This window comes from Maylandia zebra, linkage group LG1 (assembly GCF_041146795.1).
Source record: "Maylandia zebra isolate NMK-2024a linkage group LG1, Mzebra_GT3a, whole genome shotgun sequence".
In the NCBI taxonomy this organism is placed as follows: Eukaryota; Metazoa; Chordata; class Actinopteri; order Cichliformes; family Cichlidae; genus Maylandia; species Maylandia zebra.
Genome location: NC_135167.1, coordinates 19,907,616 through 19,928,514, shown reverse-complemented (window position 1 = coordinate 19,928,514; position 20,899 = coordinate 19,907,616). Strand labels below are relative to the sequence as shown.

At 39.6% G+C, this 20,899-nt stretch overlaps 1 protein-coding gene across 8 annotated transcripts in view; it reads left to right on the top strand.

Moving 5' to 3' along the window:
- The window catches only part of nfat5b (nuclear factor of activated T cells 5b), a 42,918-nt gene that overhangs the window by 7,488 nt on the left and 14,531 nt on the right, over positions 1-20,899 (top strand). For 2 of the 8 annotated variants that reach the window (XM_004543133.3, XM_004543132.3), the window contains exons 2-3: positions 12,254-12,379; positions 19,621-20,230. In XM_004543133.3, the coding sequence (XP_004543190.1) occupies positions 12,254-12,379; positions 19,621-20,230 (736 nt within the window). Of the gene's footprint in view, positions 1-8,704; positions 9,305-12,253; positions 12,380-18,087; positions 19,110-19,620; positions 20,231-20,899 lie in introns of those variants that run through there. The other 6 variants (XM_076882944.1, XM_012916987.3, XM_012916989.4 and 3 more) reach the window with 5 other exon arrangements.

Below are 20,899 nucleotides of genomic sequence, written 5' to 3'. Positions count from 1 at the left end.
CTTCATGCTGTTTGGGCTTGATTGAGACTGCACATGTGGCTCTCTTTTGAGACTTTGAACTGCATCCATGGTTTTATTTTCCTGCAGATCCAGAGCCAGAGCTAAGGCAATTTTCCTTCAGTGCTGAGTCAGTTTAATCACATCTGTAGCCGTTTGTTAATATCCTGGCACAAAATGAAATGAAAGGTGAATCTGAGGCTGTGTTAAGGTCTGCAAGCCAGTTCAAGTAGAAGAAACGTTACTTGGTTATGAACATATGATATATTCTCTTAGCTTTTTATAGCTTTTTTTCTTTCTTTTTTCCCCTCCCCGGCAGGTACAGAATAGCTGCTGTCATCTAGCTTCAAAATCCTGTTGTAGGTTTGTTAAGCCTGTAAGGGATTTTTTTTCTCCCTCTTACGTTTGACACATTTTGTCACAGATCTGAGTTTCCTCACACAAAAGGTATTTCATAACATTCAGTAATGACGAATTCTTTGTCACAAAGTGCTCAAGTGATCCACCTCGCAAGCCAGCAGTTGTGGTATGCCAGTATCCTGAGTATCCTGAGTCATCTGGCTTCCCCAGCAGACCGGCAGGTAATTTGTGCTGGAATGAACTGGAGCATTGATGTCCTCCTGTATCCTGTCATTGATTGTATCCTTGCTTGTTCTTGTTGTTGTGCACTCTCACTTGGCCCACATTCAGTCCAGCGAAGCCAAGAATATACCTTTTACGCCACACAGATGCATGCGCAGGGTTTAAAGTAGCGTCTGCACAAACACAACAAGTTGGAGTGCATGCAAACATCTGCACGGAGACTCGTCTTCACCCTCTGATAACACTGTTTGCATTAGACAAGAACCCTGACCAAAAGTATCAGCTTTTTCCCCCCTTCTCCTGCCTGGCAACCACCAGTTGTGAACGCCTGCTGTGAAATCAATTGCTATAGTCCCAGTCTCGCAGGCCTAAAGACCACAAGGGAAAAATCTGTCTTTGGTTTGGTCACACTTTTTCAAGTTTCACTACCACTTAGTGGTTAGTTAGCAAGTGTTTGCTGTAGTGCATTGACTTTGTCTGCAATGTGCTGTCAATCAAAGCAATCAGAAGGAGGTTTTTGATGTAGCAACCTCTTTGTCGTTTGTTGCTAGGTGAAACTGTTACCAGTCTTCAGGAAACCCTTGCTTACTGGTTGGGGCATACACATTTTTCCCTAGACACTGATGGGTCTCCAGACCTGTGTGACCTTACCAAACAGTTTTTCCTTTTGTACTCTGACATTGAAAACATTTTTTAAACTTTGGCATTATTTTTATTTTGTCTGGTTTACCGCAGCAATTTTGCCCTCAGCTTTAAACCCCACATTGTTCCACAAAATTCAAAGAGTTAAAGATGTGCTTTACCTTTTATTGAGTTTTTTTTAAACTAAATCTGATTATAAAAGTATAATGATGGTATTGTATAGACGTTGCCTGATGCAAAATAAACCTGTACTTAGGTTGGATAATCATTAATCGTGTCAGTTTTTTATGATAACATCAAATCTTAAATATCTAGAGCGTGACATCTGGTCACAAGGCTGCTAACTGCATTTTTTTTCAAAGCATTCGGTAGCTATTTAAGTCACTGCTTATCTGCTTGATTGCATTATGGTCTTTTTAACCTTGAGGTGCCCTGCCATAGTTTCTTGTTAAATCAAAGGTCAGGTTCATTTATTAGTTTGGCACAGTTTTTTTGTTTTGTTTTGTTTCTTTGTTTTTTGATGAGTCAAATACCAGTTCATTAGAAGAAAAAAACTGTTCATTTCTCACCATATCAACAAGCCACAGCTTGCTTGAACAATGAGCAACAGAAATATGAGTCTGCATCTTTTTTCTCCTCTTCAGTGAGTGAAGGTGCAGACTTAAGTGTGCAGTCTGACGTAAACCTGTTTGAGCACGTGGGGCAGAGTAGTAAGCATGCTATTTGGGAGGAATTTTTGCCTTAGGTGTCAACAGAAATTACATAAAGAGGGCTTCTAGATCAAAAGCTGTTGTTGGGTGCCAATCTTTGCATGTCCAGGCAACTAGACTAACATGCAGACTTCAAATTTCAACACAAGTTCCAATATTCCAATATCACCCCTTGTTTTTGTTTTTCAGTTAGTGGCCTAAACCCTGCCAGAGCAAACTGCATTTTGCGATAGAGGAGTTTGATTAGTCTTTGCCATTCTGTTGTGACTTTTGCCTGACAACTCATTCTCAATCCTTATTCGGAAGTAAATCTTCCTATATAAGTGGTAAAGTTATAGGCTTAGTCTACAGGCTGTCTCACAACAGTTTGTCAATAGAAATCTTGAAAATATTACAAAGAAGTGAAATCTACAACACAAGGATAAAAATTCAAAGCAGTTATTGTTCTGAAAAACATTGGTATTAGGAGCTAGTCCTACATTCTGGACTTTTTCAGTGTAGATTTAGTGCACCTCAAGACCTTCCCAGTGAACTTTAAATGTTGTCTCAGTGCCAGATTTTTTTTTTAAAAATGTTTATTTCCCCCTTCTTATCATTAGAGTCAACAGCTTTCATCAGAAATCAGCCCACAGAGTTTCCAAAACTAGACCTTTGTGATACTACAAGCTATTTTTGCGTAATGTTATATACTGACGTGCAGTGGCTAATGGAGATTTATTCGCATCTTTGAATCATTATCTCCATCATTTGCTCACAGATGCTGATTTTATGATGTGCATACATACTTTATATTAATTATGAAATGAGTTGTTGCATTAAAAAGTCTCAGGGTAGTCCAGGATAGTATTATATTAAAAAGACTCGGAAGGTCTTGCTGATAGTGACTGTTCCAGTCTAAGAAGCTAGGGTGCTGTCCCCCCCCCCCCCCCCCCCCCCTTTTTTTTTAAACACCCTTGTAGGGCTGTTCGATATAACGATTTATATCGGATGACGATATAAAAACGTCTATTGTTTCATATTGTTTCATTTTACGCTAACGTTTGTTTCGTGGTGTCGCAAAATAAACTGTTTACGGTAATATTTTTTCATCGTTTTGATGGTCACTGTATTAATTTCTTAAAGTTCTCTCTTTCTCTTACATTTAATATAACCACACTACAGATGGACAAGTGCCTGTTTTTGTGCGTTGTCGTTAGCAACAACGACGGTAAAACCATCGCGTGTCCGCTTGTTTATTTTCCAAATAAACCTTTCACAACAAAGCTCAAGATCCTGTTGAGACTTTTCAAAATAAACTGAATCGCGTGAAAGAGCAGATTATTTACGGATGAGAAGCAAAAAAGAGCCGTCAGGTGCTAAAAAATAAACCTTAGACTAAAGCGTTAGAACAGGCTTTTCCCCGCAGCACGCCGTGTAATAAATATTTCCAAAGAAAACGGCGGCCCTTACAACTTATGTCTAAAAATGTATAGTTTCATACATCGTCAGAAATCCCTGTTTTACCACATCGTGTGTGTGTGTGTGTGTGTGTGTGTGTGTGTGTGTGTGTGTGTGTGTGTGTGTGTGTGTGTGTGTGTGTGTCTTCTGATTCACTGGAAATGGGGACTTGGAAAACTTCTCATCAGCAGTTAGACATGAATTCGCTGGAAATTTTATGGTTTGATCTTTTTTTTTCTTCTTTTTTTTAAAATAATTATTTTCTGCGACATTGCAGATAAAACACGTTTTTCTTTTTTTTTCTTTTTCTTTTTTTGAAGGGTGAAAAAAAAGAGGTTGATATACAGACATGCAGTTTCTACAGGAGTATATACCATCACTCTCTGATAAGTTTACTTCGTATGTTACAGCCGGCTCATAAAGAATATGAATAAAATTTCATTTCCAGCATTTTCTCGGCTAGTGTTTGCACTTTTAGTATTTTAATTCAGGTGATGGCACATGGGCCACACACTTAGGTTGCAAAGGGGTGCATATGTGATATGTAAAATCGAGTACTCAGCAATGTAATCTGCCTTTGTAAACTTTTATGAGCGAATGGGCTGTTCTAAAGAGCACACTGAATTTGAGCATGGTACTGAAATAGGATGCCACCATTGAAATAAGTCAGTTTGTGAAATCTATTCCCTCGTAGGTAGTCCACGATGAACCACAATGTAAGTGATTGCAAACCATGGCAACTCGGCCACCAAGTGGTAAACCACTAAAGTTAAGAGTGAGGTCTCCTGGTCGTAAGGCCCATGGTGCATAAAAACCACCAGCGTTCGGCTCACTTAATAACTGCAGAGCTCCAAACCTCCTCTGACATTAACACAAACAGAAAGGTATTCTGTTGATGTAATCTGCATGTGGTACCCTGATTTTGTCCATATAATGTAAATTCTACATGCCGTCAGTAAGAAAAGATTCTGGACTGCTTTGTCAGTTGAAAACATTTACTTATTTATTTGGAAACGCAGGACAATCAAAACGTGTGCATGTATTAGTAGATGTAAATATACACGTTTTATGTGTAAAATTGCCACAGTGTGTCTGTTTGGCTCTCAAGTGGCGCCATCATGATGATGCACTGGTATTGAAGATTAATCTTTTTAAGAGTCTTTTTGTTTTCCTTCAATAGATAACGCTCCAAGTTTTTCAGAAAATTAAAACATCCTCGGTGACCACCACATACGTGAGTAAAATCTGAATTTCACTCATTTAGTGGTTGCTGGAGGTCGCAAGGATTGTGCGTTGCCATGAGGTTGTTGACCGGTCTCTAGGCCAGTGTAACAGGCCTTTCAGCAAAGTCATGGTGTCTTTGAGTCTGCCGACCAATCACAGGCTGTGCAGGCTGGTCTCAGTGACACTGCACAAAGTAATGGTTAATATTTGCACATTTGGTTAGAATTGAAATTCACCCACACTGTCCCAACTGTGAGGCATCTACACAGACATAGATATGTTGTGTCGGTTGTCCCTGATCATGTAAATATTTATAGATTCATATGACATTACTGCAACCAAGGTTGCAAGGTTATCAGAATCCCTAATCTCACATTCTATAATTGACTTGTTTAAAAACAAGGTGTGACAAGGTTTAGGTTAAATGTGGCAAACACAATGGTAAGAATCTTATATTGTGACAGCCTTGCTTTCAAAGCTGACCATGCTGTATTTGCCAGCCTTTGTGTAAGCCGTCCACTGCAAATAGTTTGAATTCCACTGCTTTTTGAAGTCAAGCTTTCAGGTTAAGTTGAATGACCATTTTGTCTTTTGGGGCCACTGGTAAGCACAGAGCTAAAGGTAGATGGGTTTAAGAGCATTAAATTCAGTCAGATTGTCACTATTTTCTTTTCCAGTAGTATCTGCTGACAGTAAAACAGACTCCATTGTGGTACTGTTTAGATAATAAATATGATAATTGACCTACCTTGCTTTCAAAGATGACTTGTGGATGTGTGGTTTGGCCCTCATAGAGTCTCAGCGGGCATTTTTTTTTTTGATGACGCATGGAAGTTGTTCCTGGTTGCTTCAGGATAAGCTGGGATAAAAGGGCTACATGCCACAAATGCTGAACCTGGTGTGACACAAATAACTTGACCCGCTCCAAGGCTTCACTGACTTTTACGTTGTTAGATCGCTGTGTGGAAAGAACAGTCTGTAAGATTTTTTTTTTCTTTTCAAAAACGTGACAAGGACGAGGTGATGGTCAAAATAGAAAATGTTGACATAACTCAAGTGAATACATTGTTTATTTCAGATGCATCTAATTAAAAACACACATTCTAAATTTGTACTCGGATTGTTTTTCCTTTTTAGGCCAACTTTTCCAATATACCCTGAAACAAAAGTTGGGGAATTTACATTTCTATTGAGAGGAAAGATGAAACTTTGTCTTTTTAAGTATTTGGGTAAAAACAGTGTTTTTTAAGAGTTAGATGGGCACAAAATAGTTACCGTTAAAGTGAGAAAAGTTGGTTTATGTTCCATGTATTCTCATGCAAACTCAGGTAAGTGTGAAAGCGTTTTTACATATGTCACTGTACACTTCGCACTTTACACGTATTATGCAGCTTTGTGAAAAACTTAGTGCACCTTGTGATTCCGTAGCTTTAAGATCCACCTTTAGCAACAATAACATAAAGCAATCATTTTCTGGAAGATTGCCAGTCTTTCATGTCACTATGTCTGAATTTTGGCGCACTTATTTTTGCAACTTAAATTCGTTGAGGTTTGTTTACTTTCGTTTTCCCCGGTCCTTGTCAGGTCCTGGCACAGTATTTTGTTGTGGTTCAGGTCTGGACTTTGGATGGACCACATTGATTATTTCCATTTTCTGTCATTCTGTTGCAGATTTGCTGCTGTGCATGGGATCATTGTCCTGTTGCATAACCCGTTTTCTGCCTCACATTTAACTCTAGAATACTTTAGTATACAGAAGAGTTTATGGTTGACTGCAAGTTCTGCCAAGCCCAAATCATCAGCCTCCACCACCGTGCTTGACAGTTGGTATGAGGTGTTTGTTCTGATATATTGTTTGTTTTTCACCAAACATGGAGCTGTGCATTATGGCCAAAAAGCTCCTCTTCAGTTTCATGTGTTCAAAGAATGTTTTCCACTTGTGGTCAACTTGGAGAAAAATGGCCTAAATTATTTGGAAACCTCCCTTCCCAGATTTAACCGCAGTAACAATTGCTTCTCTAAGATCATTGCTAACATCCTTTCTTGTCCCCCCCCCCCCCCCCCCCCAATTTCGTTAACACACATCTGAATGCTCCAGACCTAAAACCTGCTACAACTTGTGCTTTAAAAAAGGTGCTCACAGTTTCTGATGATCAGTTAACCAAGTGCATTTGATTGTCAGCACCTGGCTACTACTTAGCATCTAAATTCCTATGGAAGCAGTGAGGGTGTATTTGGTTTTTCACAGGACTGTAGCTTAGTATTACTCCATAAAACACACATGAAACAACTGTGGTTTCACAAATAGTTTCTTCTTGTGCTTTGGTAAGTCTTCTGAGTTTCTTCATCAGGTAAACTGCCAAACACAATGATGATGGTGTTGTGTTTTTTTTTTCTTTTCCCAAATGCAATATGTGGTTAATACCAATACAATATAATACCAACACTGCCTGCTATTGTGCAGTAGGTTGAAAATCAATCACAGTAAGCTTTGTTTCAACAGTTTTGTAGTCATCATGTGTGATGCAATTATTTAAGAAATAAGTGACAGTGTGTTGTCAGAATGAAAGTTATTTTGTTTGATAATAACTTAATAATGTTATAGAAGACTCTGTTTTTACTACTTAAATTTAGACTTTTTTCCCCCATCTGAACTTGTTATCTACATCTTTGTTCCCTCCAGATTATGTGTTTTAAATATGTATCATTACTCTTTATTAGTAGGATATTTGATTTCATATTCTGGCAAAAATTAAATAAATTAGAAAATATGCATTTTTTTTTCCACTGGTGATGTAATTAATAAAACAGTATGTCCTACTATTCGTGGGAAAGTGGTTTAATACTGGGTGGGTGGTTGTCATATTCGGGATTACTCAATTAGCCAAGTACTACCTTCACTGTATTTTTTATTTTTTATTTTTAAATACGTGGCAGTAACCAAGAGTTCTGAGAAGTTTATGGACAAATACATTGTAGCATTGAAGAGTATGAACACATTGGCTTATGCTCTACACAAGTAAGTGGTGGTGGCAGCCTGTCAAAATGCATTGTCCGGACATGCCTTCACAGCATCAGGATCATGACAGGAGAAAAATGGTGGGCTTGTCAGAGAGGTTAATGAAAACAGGGCAGAAGCGATTGTAACACAACATTCCTTTCTATGGGCCACAACCATTAAAATAAAAAAAGGCAAAAAATTTTTATTTAACGACTTAATTTGTTATGCCAATGTAAATGTAGCTAGGTGCAGCAGAATTTGTTTAAATTACAACTTTGATTTTTGGGTTATGTAATACCAGTCACCTGTATGCAGTGTGACAGATGCACTGCGTATATGGTCATGTATACGTAGTGCATCTGGTTTTGCATCTGGCTCATACGTATGTGCTGTATCTTGTTGGTGGTGGTATTTTGGGCTCATGTGACTTTTCCCATGTAATTACTGCAGAAGGAAACCGTGCAAAATCATTTCACTTATGCGCGTGCACTTGTCTACTCGTGCATCATTCCTGCATACATATGCCGACATGCTACATTCATATTGTGCACAGGTTTGTGACAAGTTTTGTTCAACTTGCCAAGAGGCTTTTGGGGTCAAGTCTTTGGTATTTGCCTTTTGATCCTGTGCTTTGTGTTGCTGTTAAACTGAGTTCCCCCCCCCCCCCCTAATCTTAGCCTTCAATGATAACATAAATATAAAAACATAATTCTCAGTTTTGAAATATGAGCCAATGTGTGATAACATGTTGAAGATTACTAGTGCTGGTTTGAAGAAAAAGTCACCACGAGGTACAAATAATTACCTTTTGTAAAGGATTTGTGGTACACCAAGGTTTGCCTGACATATTTTTTTATTTTTTTCAAATAAAAACAAATGCAGCAGATCACAAAATATGCAAGTTACTACTAACTTGCATATAGTCTGTTCTGTGTAACTGCTTTGATTCTTTCACTGTTCATACCGAGACTGCTGACTTTGACTGGCTCTAAGCTCTGGGTAGCTTTAGCGTTAACCATGTTGCCTATTTTAGCTTCTTTAAAATGTCCAGTGTAAGTATAAAACTAGGTCATTGCTGTTAGCTGTTAACATGGAGTGAGATTTTAGTACGATGTTATAAACTGAAGCCACATACCGATTTTTATTTATATATGTTTGAACTTCATTGCTCAGGTATAAACCTGTATTCATTTATGCCTTAATAATACTGCTTATTTTCTAATTTCTCCATGTTGGCTCAGAAGCGAGACAAACACTCAAAAGAGTTGTCTCTCGATCTCTGTTGCTATGGAGTCCCTGGTAGCCTACATGTAGGTCGGTTGTAAACATTTCAGGGTTGCTGTAGATGGTTTGCTGCAGTTGCCCGTCGATTAAGCTTGTGCTCCTCATTGCATTTTGTGAAATCCCACAAAGTCTTTGCAGCCTGAAATTTTTCAGCAAGTAGGTTGCACTACTGCTCGGTTTCTGCATGACAGGATTCCACATGACAATACCACTAACCTGTTGAGCAGGATGCACTGCAGCAAAGGGTCTGGAGCACAGTAAACAAGACGGGGAGAGTGTAGGTGGAGTGGAGGAGGGGGACAGAAGTGAGTTAAATCAGTTACTCGGCTAAAAAACCAGTGCCACGCCCAAGGTGCCAGGGCTAGTAAGAGCAAGCAGGAGGAATGTGAGGGAAATGAATGGGATTGTAAGTCCTACCATTCACATGGTGAGTTCTTTCTTCTTCTTTTTTTCATCTTAAGTCTGCACTACTTGCCACATAAACATATCACAAGACATGATGAGTATGATCTGTGCAGAATTCCTGATGTGAAACTCAGATTGTGAGTGTGTGTGTGGTTTGTTAGTTTAGCTGTGAGTCAGTTCAGTTTTTATACACACATATTTCAGTGCATTGTTAGCATGAGTGCTACTGATCAAAACTAACCACATGTGTCAGTGTGAATTATTCTGGTTGTTATGATTGTCACAGAAAATGAGAGGTTTTGCTCTGTGGTCAGCGGACTGCACAACATCGCTGTAGTCTTAAGGTGAAATCAAAACATCACGTGGTGTGTGTGAGTCCGTACAGTTTATTGCCCAGTTAGCAAGGCTTTATTATTTTTTTTAAATCTTCAGAGTGAAAGGGACAGTGTTTTGTCACGTGTAAATAAAGAACTGCACTCTGTCTGTGCGTCAGGAAACAAACATGCAGCAAAATAAGAATTTTCATTCAGCCCTCTAAAAAAGTCCAAGGGACTGTGGAAACACTTTGAACAGGGCAGCCAGTGATTCGACACTACTGCTGTGAGAGAAGAGTACATATTTTCTGTCTGTGTGGTTGGCAATCTGTTTACTGGAAGGGCTGCTCACTGAGAGCACATGTTGCTGCATGTGCAGTCAGTGAGGCCCAAGAAGTTAAAAGTGTAAATGCACGGGCAGGGAAAGTGTTTTTGTGGCAGCGGTGGGATATGTTTGTGTGCATGCATGTGTGTCTCTGATTTTGTTTGGAGAACGGAGCCAAAAAAAAAAATAATTTTTTTTTAACCCCAGGAAAACCACACTAGAATCCTCTGTGTATGTGTGGTTCACTGGGAGTTAGGAGTTTGTTGGCTCCACTTTTAAGCCTCTTTCTGGGAACCAGCATTCCCTGCTCTTCTAAACCGAGCTGTAAGAGGCTGGAGGGCTTTGGGAATGAAGAGGCATGGGCTGGTTTCAGTATGTCCCAGGTTTGTCTTTTGTACACAGCGAGTGGTAACAATGGGAGGGTTACGTATCTGATATACACACCAAACCCTGGGACTCAGCTGCAAGTAATTAAAGCTGGCAGTTGGCAGAGAAGAGAGTCAGGCGACTGTAATGGCCGCTCTAAGTTCATACCATAATATTTGGATGATGAATCAGGCTGCTAGTAAAAGTGTTGTCATGCTGTTGACCCAAGGCTTTCTCCCTTCTCCATGTCCTGTTGCCCCAGAAGGGGGCACAGAGAGGAGAGAAAAGGCTTTGTATGACCCTGTGTTTGGTCTGTAATGAGATCTGCTATTTATTTTGCATGCTACAGCATTTGATATGTCTTAAGTTGCTGGCTTTTCCCAAAAGTGTACTCCGAGTCTTGACTAACTAGTTCAGATATATGATTCTACCGACCGTCCTCTGAGAAAAAATATGCAGCTTTCAGTTTTGGATGCTGTATAGTAGGGGGCAATGGGTGTATGCATAAAGTGCATACAAACAAATCTGTGCTTAAACTGTGCGTACAAAAGTTTCACTCACAAATTTTCTGACCTGAATTTGTTTGTGTGCTGCAAACAAATGAACTGCCTCAGACTGTGAGCACGAATAATCAAAGTCCTGCTGTCTCAGAAATATAAACAAATTTATATTGAAAGTAATGATGGCTTAATTTACCTCCCACCTTTATGAAACATACTTTTAGAGAAATTTTTAAAAGTTCCAGATATTTCACACATAGTCTTGAGTGAAAATGGGCATCATTTCATCCTCGATGGATGTCATCATCACAAACTAATTTCTTGGTATTTTCTCACTTGTTTTTTTTTTTTTCTTTTCATCTTTAGTTGACACGTTAGATGTCTTTCCAATTTCTTTTTTTATTTTCTTGCCTGTATTGATTTTTATTATTATTCATATTTTGCAGCAACTTTAATGATGAACTTCAACGATGGCATCATTTTTTTCATGTTATAATACAGTGTTGGAGTGCTGTTGCTTATATGTGAAAACATGGTGGATAAAGGCTCCTGTGTCAGTAAGAAATGTGCTAAATTACCTCAAATGAGGTCATTTAAACACTACAAGTTGCTTGTTGAAAAAGGGAGAGGTGTTAAAAGAGAGTGAACTTCCATGACCCCTGTGGCGACCTATCATCTCTGTTTACAGCCATTAGCCCGAGGCAACATTAGTGCCTTCTGTAGTATAACAGAACACACCTGAATCTCTGGCTGGACTGTTAGTAGCATGTTGCACTACAGCTAATGCAGCCGCCAGGCTTTAACAAGCAAGAAGAATGTGGTAAATTAGATAATATCTTTGCATTGGCTGCAGCTATGCTATTTTTATCTGTCTGTTGTGACATCAGTAGTTTTACAGAAGATACGAGATAAATTTGTAAATCTTTTAAAAACCATGATGCTGCTTTTCTGATATGCAAAGATTCTTTACATACATTTCCATCTAATGTCAGTCACATTATATAGCTTTGAATTCCCCTTGAATTTTTAGTCTGTCAGCAAATTGGGTGAAAGGTGTGGCATGACTATTCATACTTGCAGCCTGTGACAGGCTTTGGCTTTAGTGAAAAGGTGAAGACGCGTTTGGCATCAGAACTGATGGTGAAATATGTTCCAGTGCATTGTTCCAATAGCCCTAGCTTTGTATCATGGGTATTTGTGTGTCATTGTGTTGGAGTCATTGCCAAGAAGGTCATGGTGGTTCTTATGACTGTGTAAGAGTGGTGATATGACATTGCTGTGTAATTATATAATTTCAGAAGAACGTATGAGCCAAAACCAAAAAGGTTTAATCACTTTCAGGTTTCCCGTTTACAACTCGGTCATGGAGCTGACACATTTGATGGTGCTCAACAAAAGCTGTTGAGATCCTGTAAATCTGTCACCTTACTGTCGCTTTTATTGGTTCCCCCCTCCTTTCACAACAGAGTCAGTGTATGACCTTCTTCCCAGAGAGCTGCAGTTGCCTTCATCCACTCAGCAAAGCCCAAAAGTCATGAGTCAAAAGAGCGGCGGAGAGGCAGGGCCTCTCCCTTCAGCTTCTCTAGCATCAGGTAGGATCCTGCTTCTCTTATCCTTATTTCTCCTCTGCAAGCAGGACTGATCATGCCCCACCCTGAAAAAAGTACAACTCATGTTATAGTCTGTACCTTCAGGCAAACAAACACCTGCATGTGGCAAGAAAGCCAGTCAGGCAACCATCGTGCTCCTCTGTGATTCTCACGTGAAGGAAAAAAAACAAAAACAAACAGTAATAAAAGGCTGGTGAGGGAAGTTAATGGCAGCTGAACATAGCTAGCTGCCTGTATTCACATTGCTATGTACTATATGTTGTGGTCTCTTGTAGCAACAGTTTAGAAATATGGTTTATGCACATGTTTTAAGACAATGATATTAGTGCATAATGGTAATTAAACTTCAAAGTAGAACGATTGTAGACCATAAGAATATGAGGCCCCGGCAAAGGCCTGTTATTCATTACCCCACAGACTAAATCTATTTACCCTTTTTTTTTTCTTAGCCTTTTTTTCCAGAGAATTAAGAAGCTTTGAATGGCTGTAATCACCTTGTTGACCATTCTGCAGTTCCAAGGTGGAGCTATTATTTACAGAAGAAAATCTTCTTAATAGACCAACACGGAAGTCCAGTATAAATGAACAGCTAATGACTATTTCATACTAGAGCTGGGCGATATAAGATTTTTTCATATCACGATATGTTTTTTTCATTTCAGGCGATAAAGATATCTATCACGATATAAGCCAAATAACTATATTTGTAAGATTTAAATGTGCCGTTACTCACAAGTAAAATGTGAAATAATCAGCAGCTTGTTTTGATTTAAATATTTATTTCCCATAATAAGTTCAACTGGGTAGATGTACGTAAGGAACATGAGACCTTTTCAGATAAATAAAGGCAAATATTGCAAACTACACAAAAGCAGCCGCTAAAGCGTTTAAGTTTCAGAATAGAACAAACGAAACAAACTAAATTGTCAGTTCCACTTACAAACAAAATATTAATTCTAAAAATAAATCTTAGTTTGTTTTACAGAAGAACAAACAAAATTGACTAACTGTCAATATCAAATAAACTGAGAACTAAAAGGAAATTCTCAATCTCTCCTTGTTGTATAGCTTAACTTTTCAAACAGTTTTAACAGTGACTTTAGTCTGACAAAAGCCGAATGACGAATTAGCGCGTTCAGTCAGAGATTGCGCATGCACCGCTTTATTGTATTTCCAGACTTGCTTTCGGCACAATTTACAGTGCGCGCTACTCTGTTTTTTTTTGTCAGACTTGAAATAGCCGAAATACCTTCACACTACGGAACTTCTATGGCTCTTCCGCTCGACAATCTCTCCGGCGTTGGAACCATCATCATTTTTTTCTTCGGTAACCTTCGGTCACGCTCGGTTGATTTTTCTCTAGTTGGCACACTCTTTTCCTCCATTACCGCTGGCTGCTTCCCAAACAAATACACATGTGCGGGTAACAAGTCACGTGACGTGACGCTGCGGCTGTGATTGGTTCGGCTCTGCGCTACTTAATTTGGATTGGCTGATGTTCTTTTTTTTTTCTTTTTTTTTTAAAGAGGACAAGAGAGATGAGGCCTATCGCAATAGTTTAACTTTTCTATTGAGGAAAAGTTATTTCGCAATACATATCGTTATCGTTCTATCGCCCAGCTCTATTTCCTACACAAGTAAAAGTTGCCCATTTTTTTTTGAGGACTGTTAGCTTGTTGAGAGCTCCAGATTTAGATCCGGATTGGAGGGTGAGCCACAGATTGTTGAATGTGTGAAGATAAGCATATCTTTTACCCGCCATTGTTGCAGTTGGGTTTATGGTTTCACGGTGGAAATTAACACATGAGAGTTTTGCAAAGATTCTAGAGATTAATTAAAAATCTCAGCATGTGCTTCTAAAAACAAAGAAACAGCAAAAAGTGCTGTGTCACTGATTTTATTTTATTTTTTCTAATTTATCTTTTGATGTTTTAACTTGGTGTTCTATGTTCACTTGATATTTGAAGTTATTCAAATGTTTCAGCTGACCTGAGACTTTTAAGTGACTGTTTTAGTAGTTATTCGAGGAGAGATGAACACTTAGGGGTAATAATGCAAGCAAGGTGGGCTCAGTCCAGGAGCTCCAGACTCCAAAATCAAGTCAGCCACTTTTGCATGCATGGGACTTTGACAGTACAGACTGCTATGATACAGACTTTATGGTAGGTTCTATTCATTGCCTGACCCAGGCTTTTTACCCCCTTTTTTGGTTTTTATAAATATTTTCCTGTCCTGCCTACTTTTGATTTTTTTTTTTTAATACCAGTCACAGGTCACTGCTTCCACAAGCAATTCATGTAGAGCAGGGGTGGGCAACTCTGGGCCTCAAGGCCTGGAGTTCCCCACTCCTGGTAGATATTTAGATATCATCCTGAATCCAATGATTGGTTCAGTACCAGAGCTCTGGAGAACTTCAAGCCATTTAACTCAGCTGTGTCGGATCAGGGACACATCTAAAACCTGCATGACACCGGCCCTTGAGGTCTGGAGTTCCCCACCACTGATGTAGACCAAATAATTCATTGATAGATTTGTACCTATTGATGTTTTGCAGTCACATGACTGCTAACCATTTGACATTAAATTGTTTACCATTTTGGACATGTGACAATATTAGGTCAAGTGAATAAGATCCCAGTCACACAGGCCTAGAGACCAGCTAAACATCCCGTGGTCTATTCCCATCACTTGTGAGATTTTGGGGTTCCTTGACTAATTGGCATAAACCACCTTGCAATTGCTTTGGTTGGTGACAGATTGCCATGGTCGCCTAAAGTTTGCATGGAACAGACTAAAAATTTTTCACAGACACTCACTGGCTGTTCTACAAGCGGTAGTGAAACTCTGAAAAGTGCAAAACCAACCAGACATGGAGACCTTTTGCATTCAAAGTAAAACTTGTACCTTTTGAAATGTTTTGGCTCCAGTGCCAAGGTAAAGCTTTTTGCTTAGAAAGAACGTTTTCCATTGTCGTTACACTTTTTCAAGTTTTCCTACAGTTTGTCACTGCAAATGCCTGCCTGTTACATCTGTAGTAGACTTTATTGTGCCAGATAAAAGTAGGAAGACATCTGTGAAGTTTGTTTGTTTGTTTGTTTTTTAACTTCTGATTATTGCCTTTACATTCCTAGGATCGACTGTACACGTGTCATAAGGTGATATGTTTAAAAGTTTTAAATGTCCCTCTGTAAAGCATTCTGGTGTCTGAACAGGGCTATGCAAATAAATTTCACTTGAGTAGTTAGCAAGCATCTGAAGACAAGTCGGCATCGTCCATGCAAGCTACAGGCAGCCACTGCTATCTGATAGTGAACAATGCAATCACAAAGAGGTTTTTGGTGAAGCAGCCTCTTTCTGACTGATTTCACCTCACCAGCCAGTCAAAGAATACAACCCCGACCCCCAGCGCGACATGTAGTTGTCTCACGTCCAATATGGGGGACTACTATCAAGCAATTTGTGCATGATGTCCTGCGAGAAACAGCCATAGTTTTGATGTTTTCCTGGTTGTTTGGAGAAAAAATTTGTTGTTTGAAGTATTAATCATTTGCTCTCATTTGTTTGTTGGCAATTCTGTATTGTGGTTTCTGATCATATGTGTTTTTGTCTCATGATACTTGCTCAAAATGACACTATCTTCATGCGTTTTATGCGCTCTTTTTTTCTTCCAACCGTTTTTTTTCTTGTAAACCAATGATTCATCCAAACGTCAACAATGTCAAGACCAGTGTAACTGTTTATTTATAATCTGCCATTTTATGGCATTATTTTTGTGCCACTATTCTGAGCGCATGTAAAAAAAAAAACTGAGCGCATGTAAAAAAAAGTTTGCAGGTGCAAGTGTTGTATTTTGAGGAGAAATTTATTTTGAGCGAAGAAAAGCTGAATTTGAGTGAACAAAATTCATTGCTGCGTGCAAAAAATGTATTTCAGTGTTTGCTATTATCCACACACACACACACACACAATAGCAGCCCCTCTCTCTCAGTTTTTGCATTTGCGCTCGCTCGCAACGTATTGCTCACACTCTCAACATTTCTGCCCGTGCGCGCTCAACTCTTTCTCTACACCGTTATATTTGTGACACAAAACCAGCCAATCACAGACTTGGATGCAAAAAAATCTGATTGGCTGTTTTGGTCTCCAATCAGCTCGAAATGACAAAATGCAATATCCCAGAATCCATTTCGTCCAAAACTCAAACGAGGCAGTGGCGGAGGAACACAGAGTGGCGGATTTTGAAATATTACTCTTTCTGGGTCACAAAATAAACTTTTACGATATTTTCATGCGAGAATGTTGCTGTGTAAACTTCAAATACCTGCTCGATTCATCAAGACATCACATATTTGCATAACTGCTCTAACGTTTTCGGAGATGCCTGTTACCCACCAGCTGACCGGGTGGTCACTCGGGTTAAACGTAATATATAAGGCTGAACTGACAAAAAAATCACCAACTACACCACCAGGTATTATAGGAAAAACCATAAAGCCTTTGAACTAAAACAAACGCTGTTGTGACAGTGACGTACACTGTCTTGTTGGTATATATGTATGATTTGTATCACCTTCATGTTTCCAAACCGATATCATGAGCAGCAGCTTATACAGCTGTGGCTCCAGCAAACATCAGCTGATACTAGAAATTAATTTTAAATAAATTCTAACAACAGCTGATCAAGCTTGAACGTGCTGCTGTTGTTGTTTAGCGCAACATCCACTGGTTTCCTGTTTCTGGCGCAAAGTGGGAGATATACAAACAAGAGAGACGATCAGCTGATCATTGATCAGTGTCATGATTGACGTAGCAACAGGAGAGGGAGGGAGAGAGAATGAGGGGAGAAGAGGCAGCTGTGCAACGTAAAGACAGAATAACTCCAGCTTTGTCTTTTTTTTCATTCTTGCTGAAGTCCAGAACAAATCGCGTTCCTTTTCCTCTCCATACGGATGTATTGTAATTGGTCCAGCCCAGAGTTGATCATGACCAATTGGCCAATCCACCACCTTTAATTGTTTATACCATTACAAAAACAAACAAACATAAAAATGAAAAATCATCATCGGCCCACCGGGCAACTGCCCGGGATGCCCAATGGCCAGTCCAGCTATGCTGGTGGGTAACAGGCATCTCCGAAAACGTTAGAGCACTTATGCAAATATGTGATGTCTTGATGAATCGAGCAGGTATTTGAAGTTTACACAGCAACATTCACGCATGAAAATATCTTAAAAGTTTATTTTGTGACCCAGAAAGAGTAATATTTCAAACTCCGCCACTCTGTGTTCCTCCGCCACTGCCTCATTTGAGTTTTGGACGAAATGGATTCTGGGATATTGCATTTTGTCATTTCGAGCTGATTGGAGACCAGAACAGCCAATCAGATTTTTTTGCATCCAAGTCTGTGATTGGCTGGTTTTGTGGCACAAATATAACGGTGTAGAGAAAGAGTTGAGCGCGCACGGGCAGAAATGTTGAGAGCGCGAGGAACACGTTGCGAGCGAGCGCAAATGCAAAAACTAAGGGGCTGCTTTTGTGTGTGTGTGTGTATGGATAATAGCAAACACTGAAATACATTTTTTGCACGCAGGAATGAATTTTGTTCACTCAAATTCAGCTTTTCTTTGCTCAAAATAAATTTCTCCTCAAAATACAACACTTGCACCTGCAAACTTTTTTTTAGGTGTGCTCAATTTTTTTTTTATACGTGCGCTCAGAATAGTGGCACAAAAATAACGCCATACCATTTAACCATCCTTTCCCCACACTCTTTATATAGTTCATTTTAAACTCTTTTGAATATTTTTGAAATAACAGTGTGCACCAACCAGCCACAACATTAAAACCGCTTGCCAAATACGATAGCTCTGCAAAACCTCTAAAGGTGTCCTCCAGGCACCAAGATGTCAGCAGCAGAGCCTTCGTTGTCGTGATCTGTAGATCACGCTATTTTTTTTCTTTCTTTCATATCCTTCCTCACTGAGATTGCGATGTGGGAAATTTTCAGGCCACACCTTGATCTGTTTATGCTTCTCAAACCATTCCAGAGCACATTTGCAGTGTCAATTCTCCTGGTGGAAGCTGAAATACAGTGAATGCATTTGCATGGTCTGCTGGAGTGTCTCGAAAGGTGACATGCTTCAACATAACAATACACAAGATTGTTAGGAGCTAATATTCTCTGGAGTGTCACACTGCCTCTGGTGGCTTGCCGTTTTTCCATAGTGCGTCCTGCTGCTACCAGGTGAAAGAGGTGCACGCACCCAACCGTCAACAGGACTCACGATCCTGCTTATGTGCACATTGTACCAGAGACATGGGACAGGATGGCCACTGCATTAAATCACTCAGTTCCTTGTGCTTGCCCATTTCTTTCACTTCTAACACGTCTGCTCCAAGAACTTTCTGCCTAATGTGTCCCACTCCCCTCACATTTACCACTGTATTCCTTGTTATGTTGGTGGTTTCAATGTTATGGCTGATCAGTGTATATAAGCATGTTGAAGCAACATGATTTTTGCCAAACAAATTTCCCTGTTCTATTGATTTCTTTTTTTCTCTTCTTTTTAATAAAATCTGAATACGTTTTTTTACTGTTCAGCTTTTATTGCTTATTTGCTGTCTCATTTTTATATTCCAGGAAGTTCCCTATGAAGCAGGGAGTGTCTGCATTTTATATGCAGAAAATGGTCTGCAGTTCTCTGCTTCCTAGGTCAGAAGCTTGTTTATTTTGTCTCAGCGGCTACGCTCAGTCCCCAAAATGAACACTGATAGAAAGCAAGATATAAATAAATGAAAAGTTCCCATAATTGGCATGCCTCATATTGTACAATATTATTATTGTCGAGATTTTTATTTGAGCATGCACAAAATGCTAGCAATAATGAATTTCTGTTGTTTTTGAAGTTGATTACAGTACATTGAAATAAAATATAGTGGCCTGCTCAACCTTTGTCTTCGTTTTTAGTCTTCTTGACATAACACCTCCACTGTGCTACAAATACTCCACATTTATAACTTCATCAGAATCAGATGCACATTTATATGTAAGATCTAGTAACAACACAGTTTCTTTTTTGGATGACAACATATAAAAAAAATGTAATAAAATCAGCAACAAAAAAATTGAAACAGAGAAAAAAACTATTTTGCTGTAAAATTGGGACTACTAGCCAACATTAGTTGAGATGCCTGTATTAACTATCTAATTATTTGCACTGTAGATGCCTCTTCTCTGACCATGGAAGGCCCTCGCAGTGCTTTTTCCACCTCTTCCAGCTCCACCATGCATTCCAGTAATCTAACCAATGACCAGAAACCAGTTAAAGACAGTAATGTTGATCCAGACGACACCAGGAGTACCAAAGTGGTACCAGAGGCTGCTGGAGCAGAACGTGGAAATGGTAACGGCAGGGGCAGCGGCGAGCTAGCAGGAGGAAAAGGTGTAACAACCCAGGAAGGCCCACTGCATCACCCACTGACTCCATCAAAGCGTCGCACCGTACTGAACATCTCGCCACCTCCAGAAGATTTGTTTGATGACAGCCAAATGTCCTGCCAAGATGATGGGACCCAGGATACAGAGCAAAGTAACAGCATCTGGATGGATGAATCTCTGTCCAACTTCAGTGTGACGAGCACGCTGTCTTACAATGACAACACAGAGGTGCCACGGAAGTCCCGCAAACGTACCCCCCGTCAAAGGCCTGGCCCTAAGACGGCGCCAGCAGGGGAGGGCAGCATGGATGTGTTTGATGCAGACAGTGCCAAAGGCCCACACTTTGTCCTGTCGCAGCTACTAGGCCCTGACAGCAAGGGAGGACATAAAGGAAGGTTTGTACTTTTTGTATTATGATCACCAGAAATTTGTCACATGCCTCTCGACATTTCATGGAGTTTCTTCCTGATTAAAGGGAGGTTTTCCTTCCCACTGTTGCCAAAGCGATTGCTCATGGGGGTCATATCATTGTTGGGGTTTTCTGTTTTTTCTGTACTATTGTAGCACCTTGAGGCAACTGTTATTGTGATTTGGCACTATATAAATAGAATTGATTTTGAAATAAATGATGTTACATTATCAGTAAGTAAAGAAAACACATTGATTTAGGACATTGTTGACTCACTTGTTAGCTAGCTTTTTGTTCATTTAATAGTTTCCTTTGATAGTTGCACCAGCCCTTTAGTAGTTACTTGGGTACTCAGCCTTTCTCTGACTATAACTTTAAAGACCCGTTTTAATAATTTTGCTCAGCCCTCATTGTTATTGTAGAAGGAGGTAGTATCACGAAATGATACGTTGGCACACACCGACAGATGGAAATCTTTACCAAACTGATCTGGCTCTAAATTTCCCACCACACTTTGACTGAAGGAGAGCGGTTAGATCAGAGGGGAGGGAGGGGCAGGATACTGAAGTACAAACAATGGTCAGCCACAGTGAATCACAGAGCCCTTCTCAAAGACCTAGGATAAGCAGAGCAGATTAAATAAACAGATAAGGCT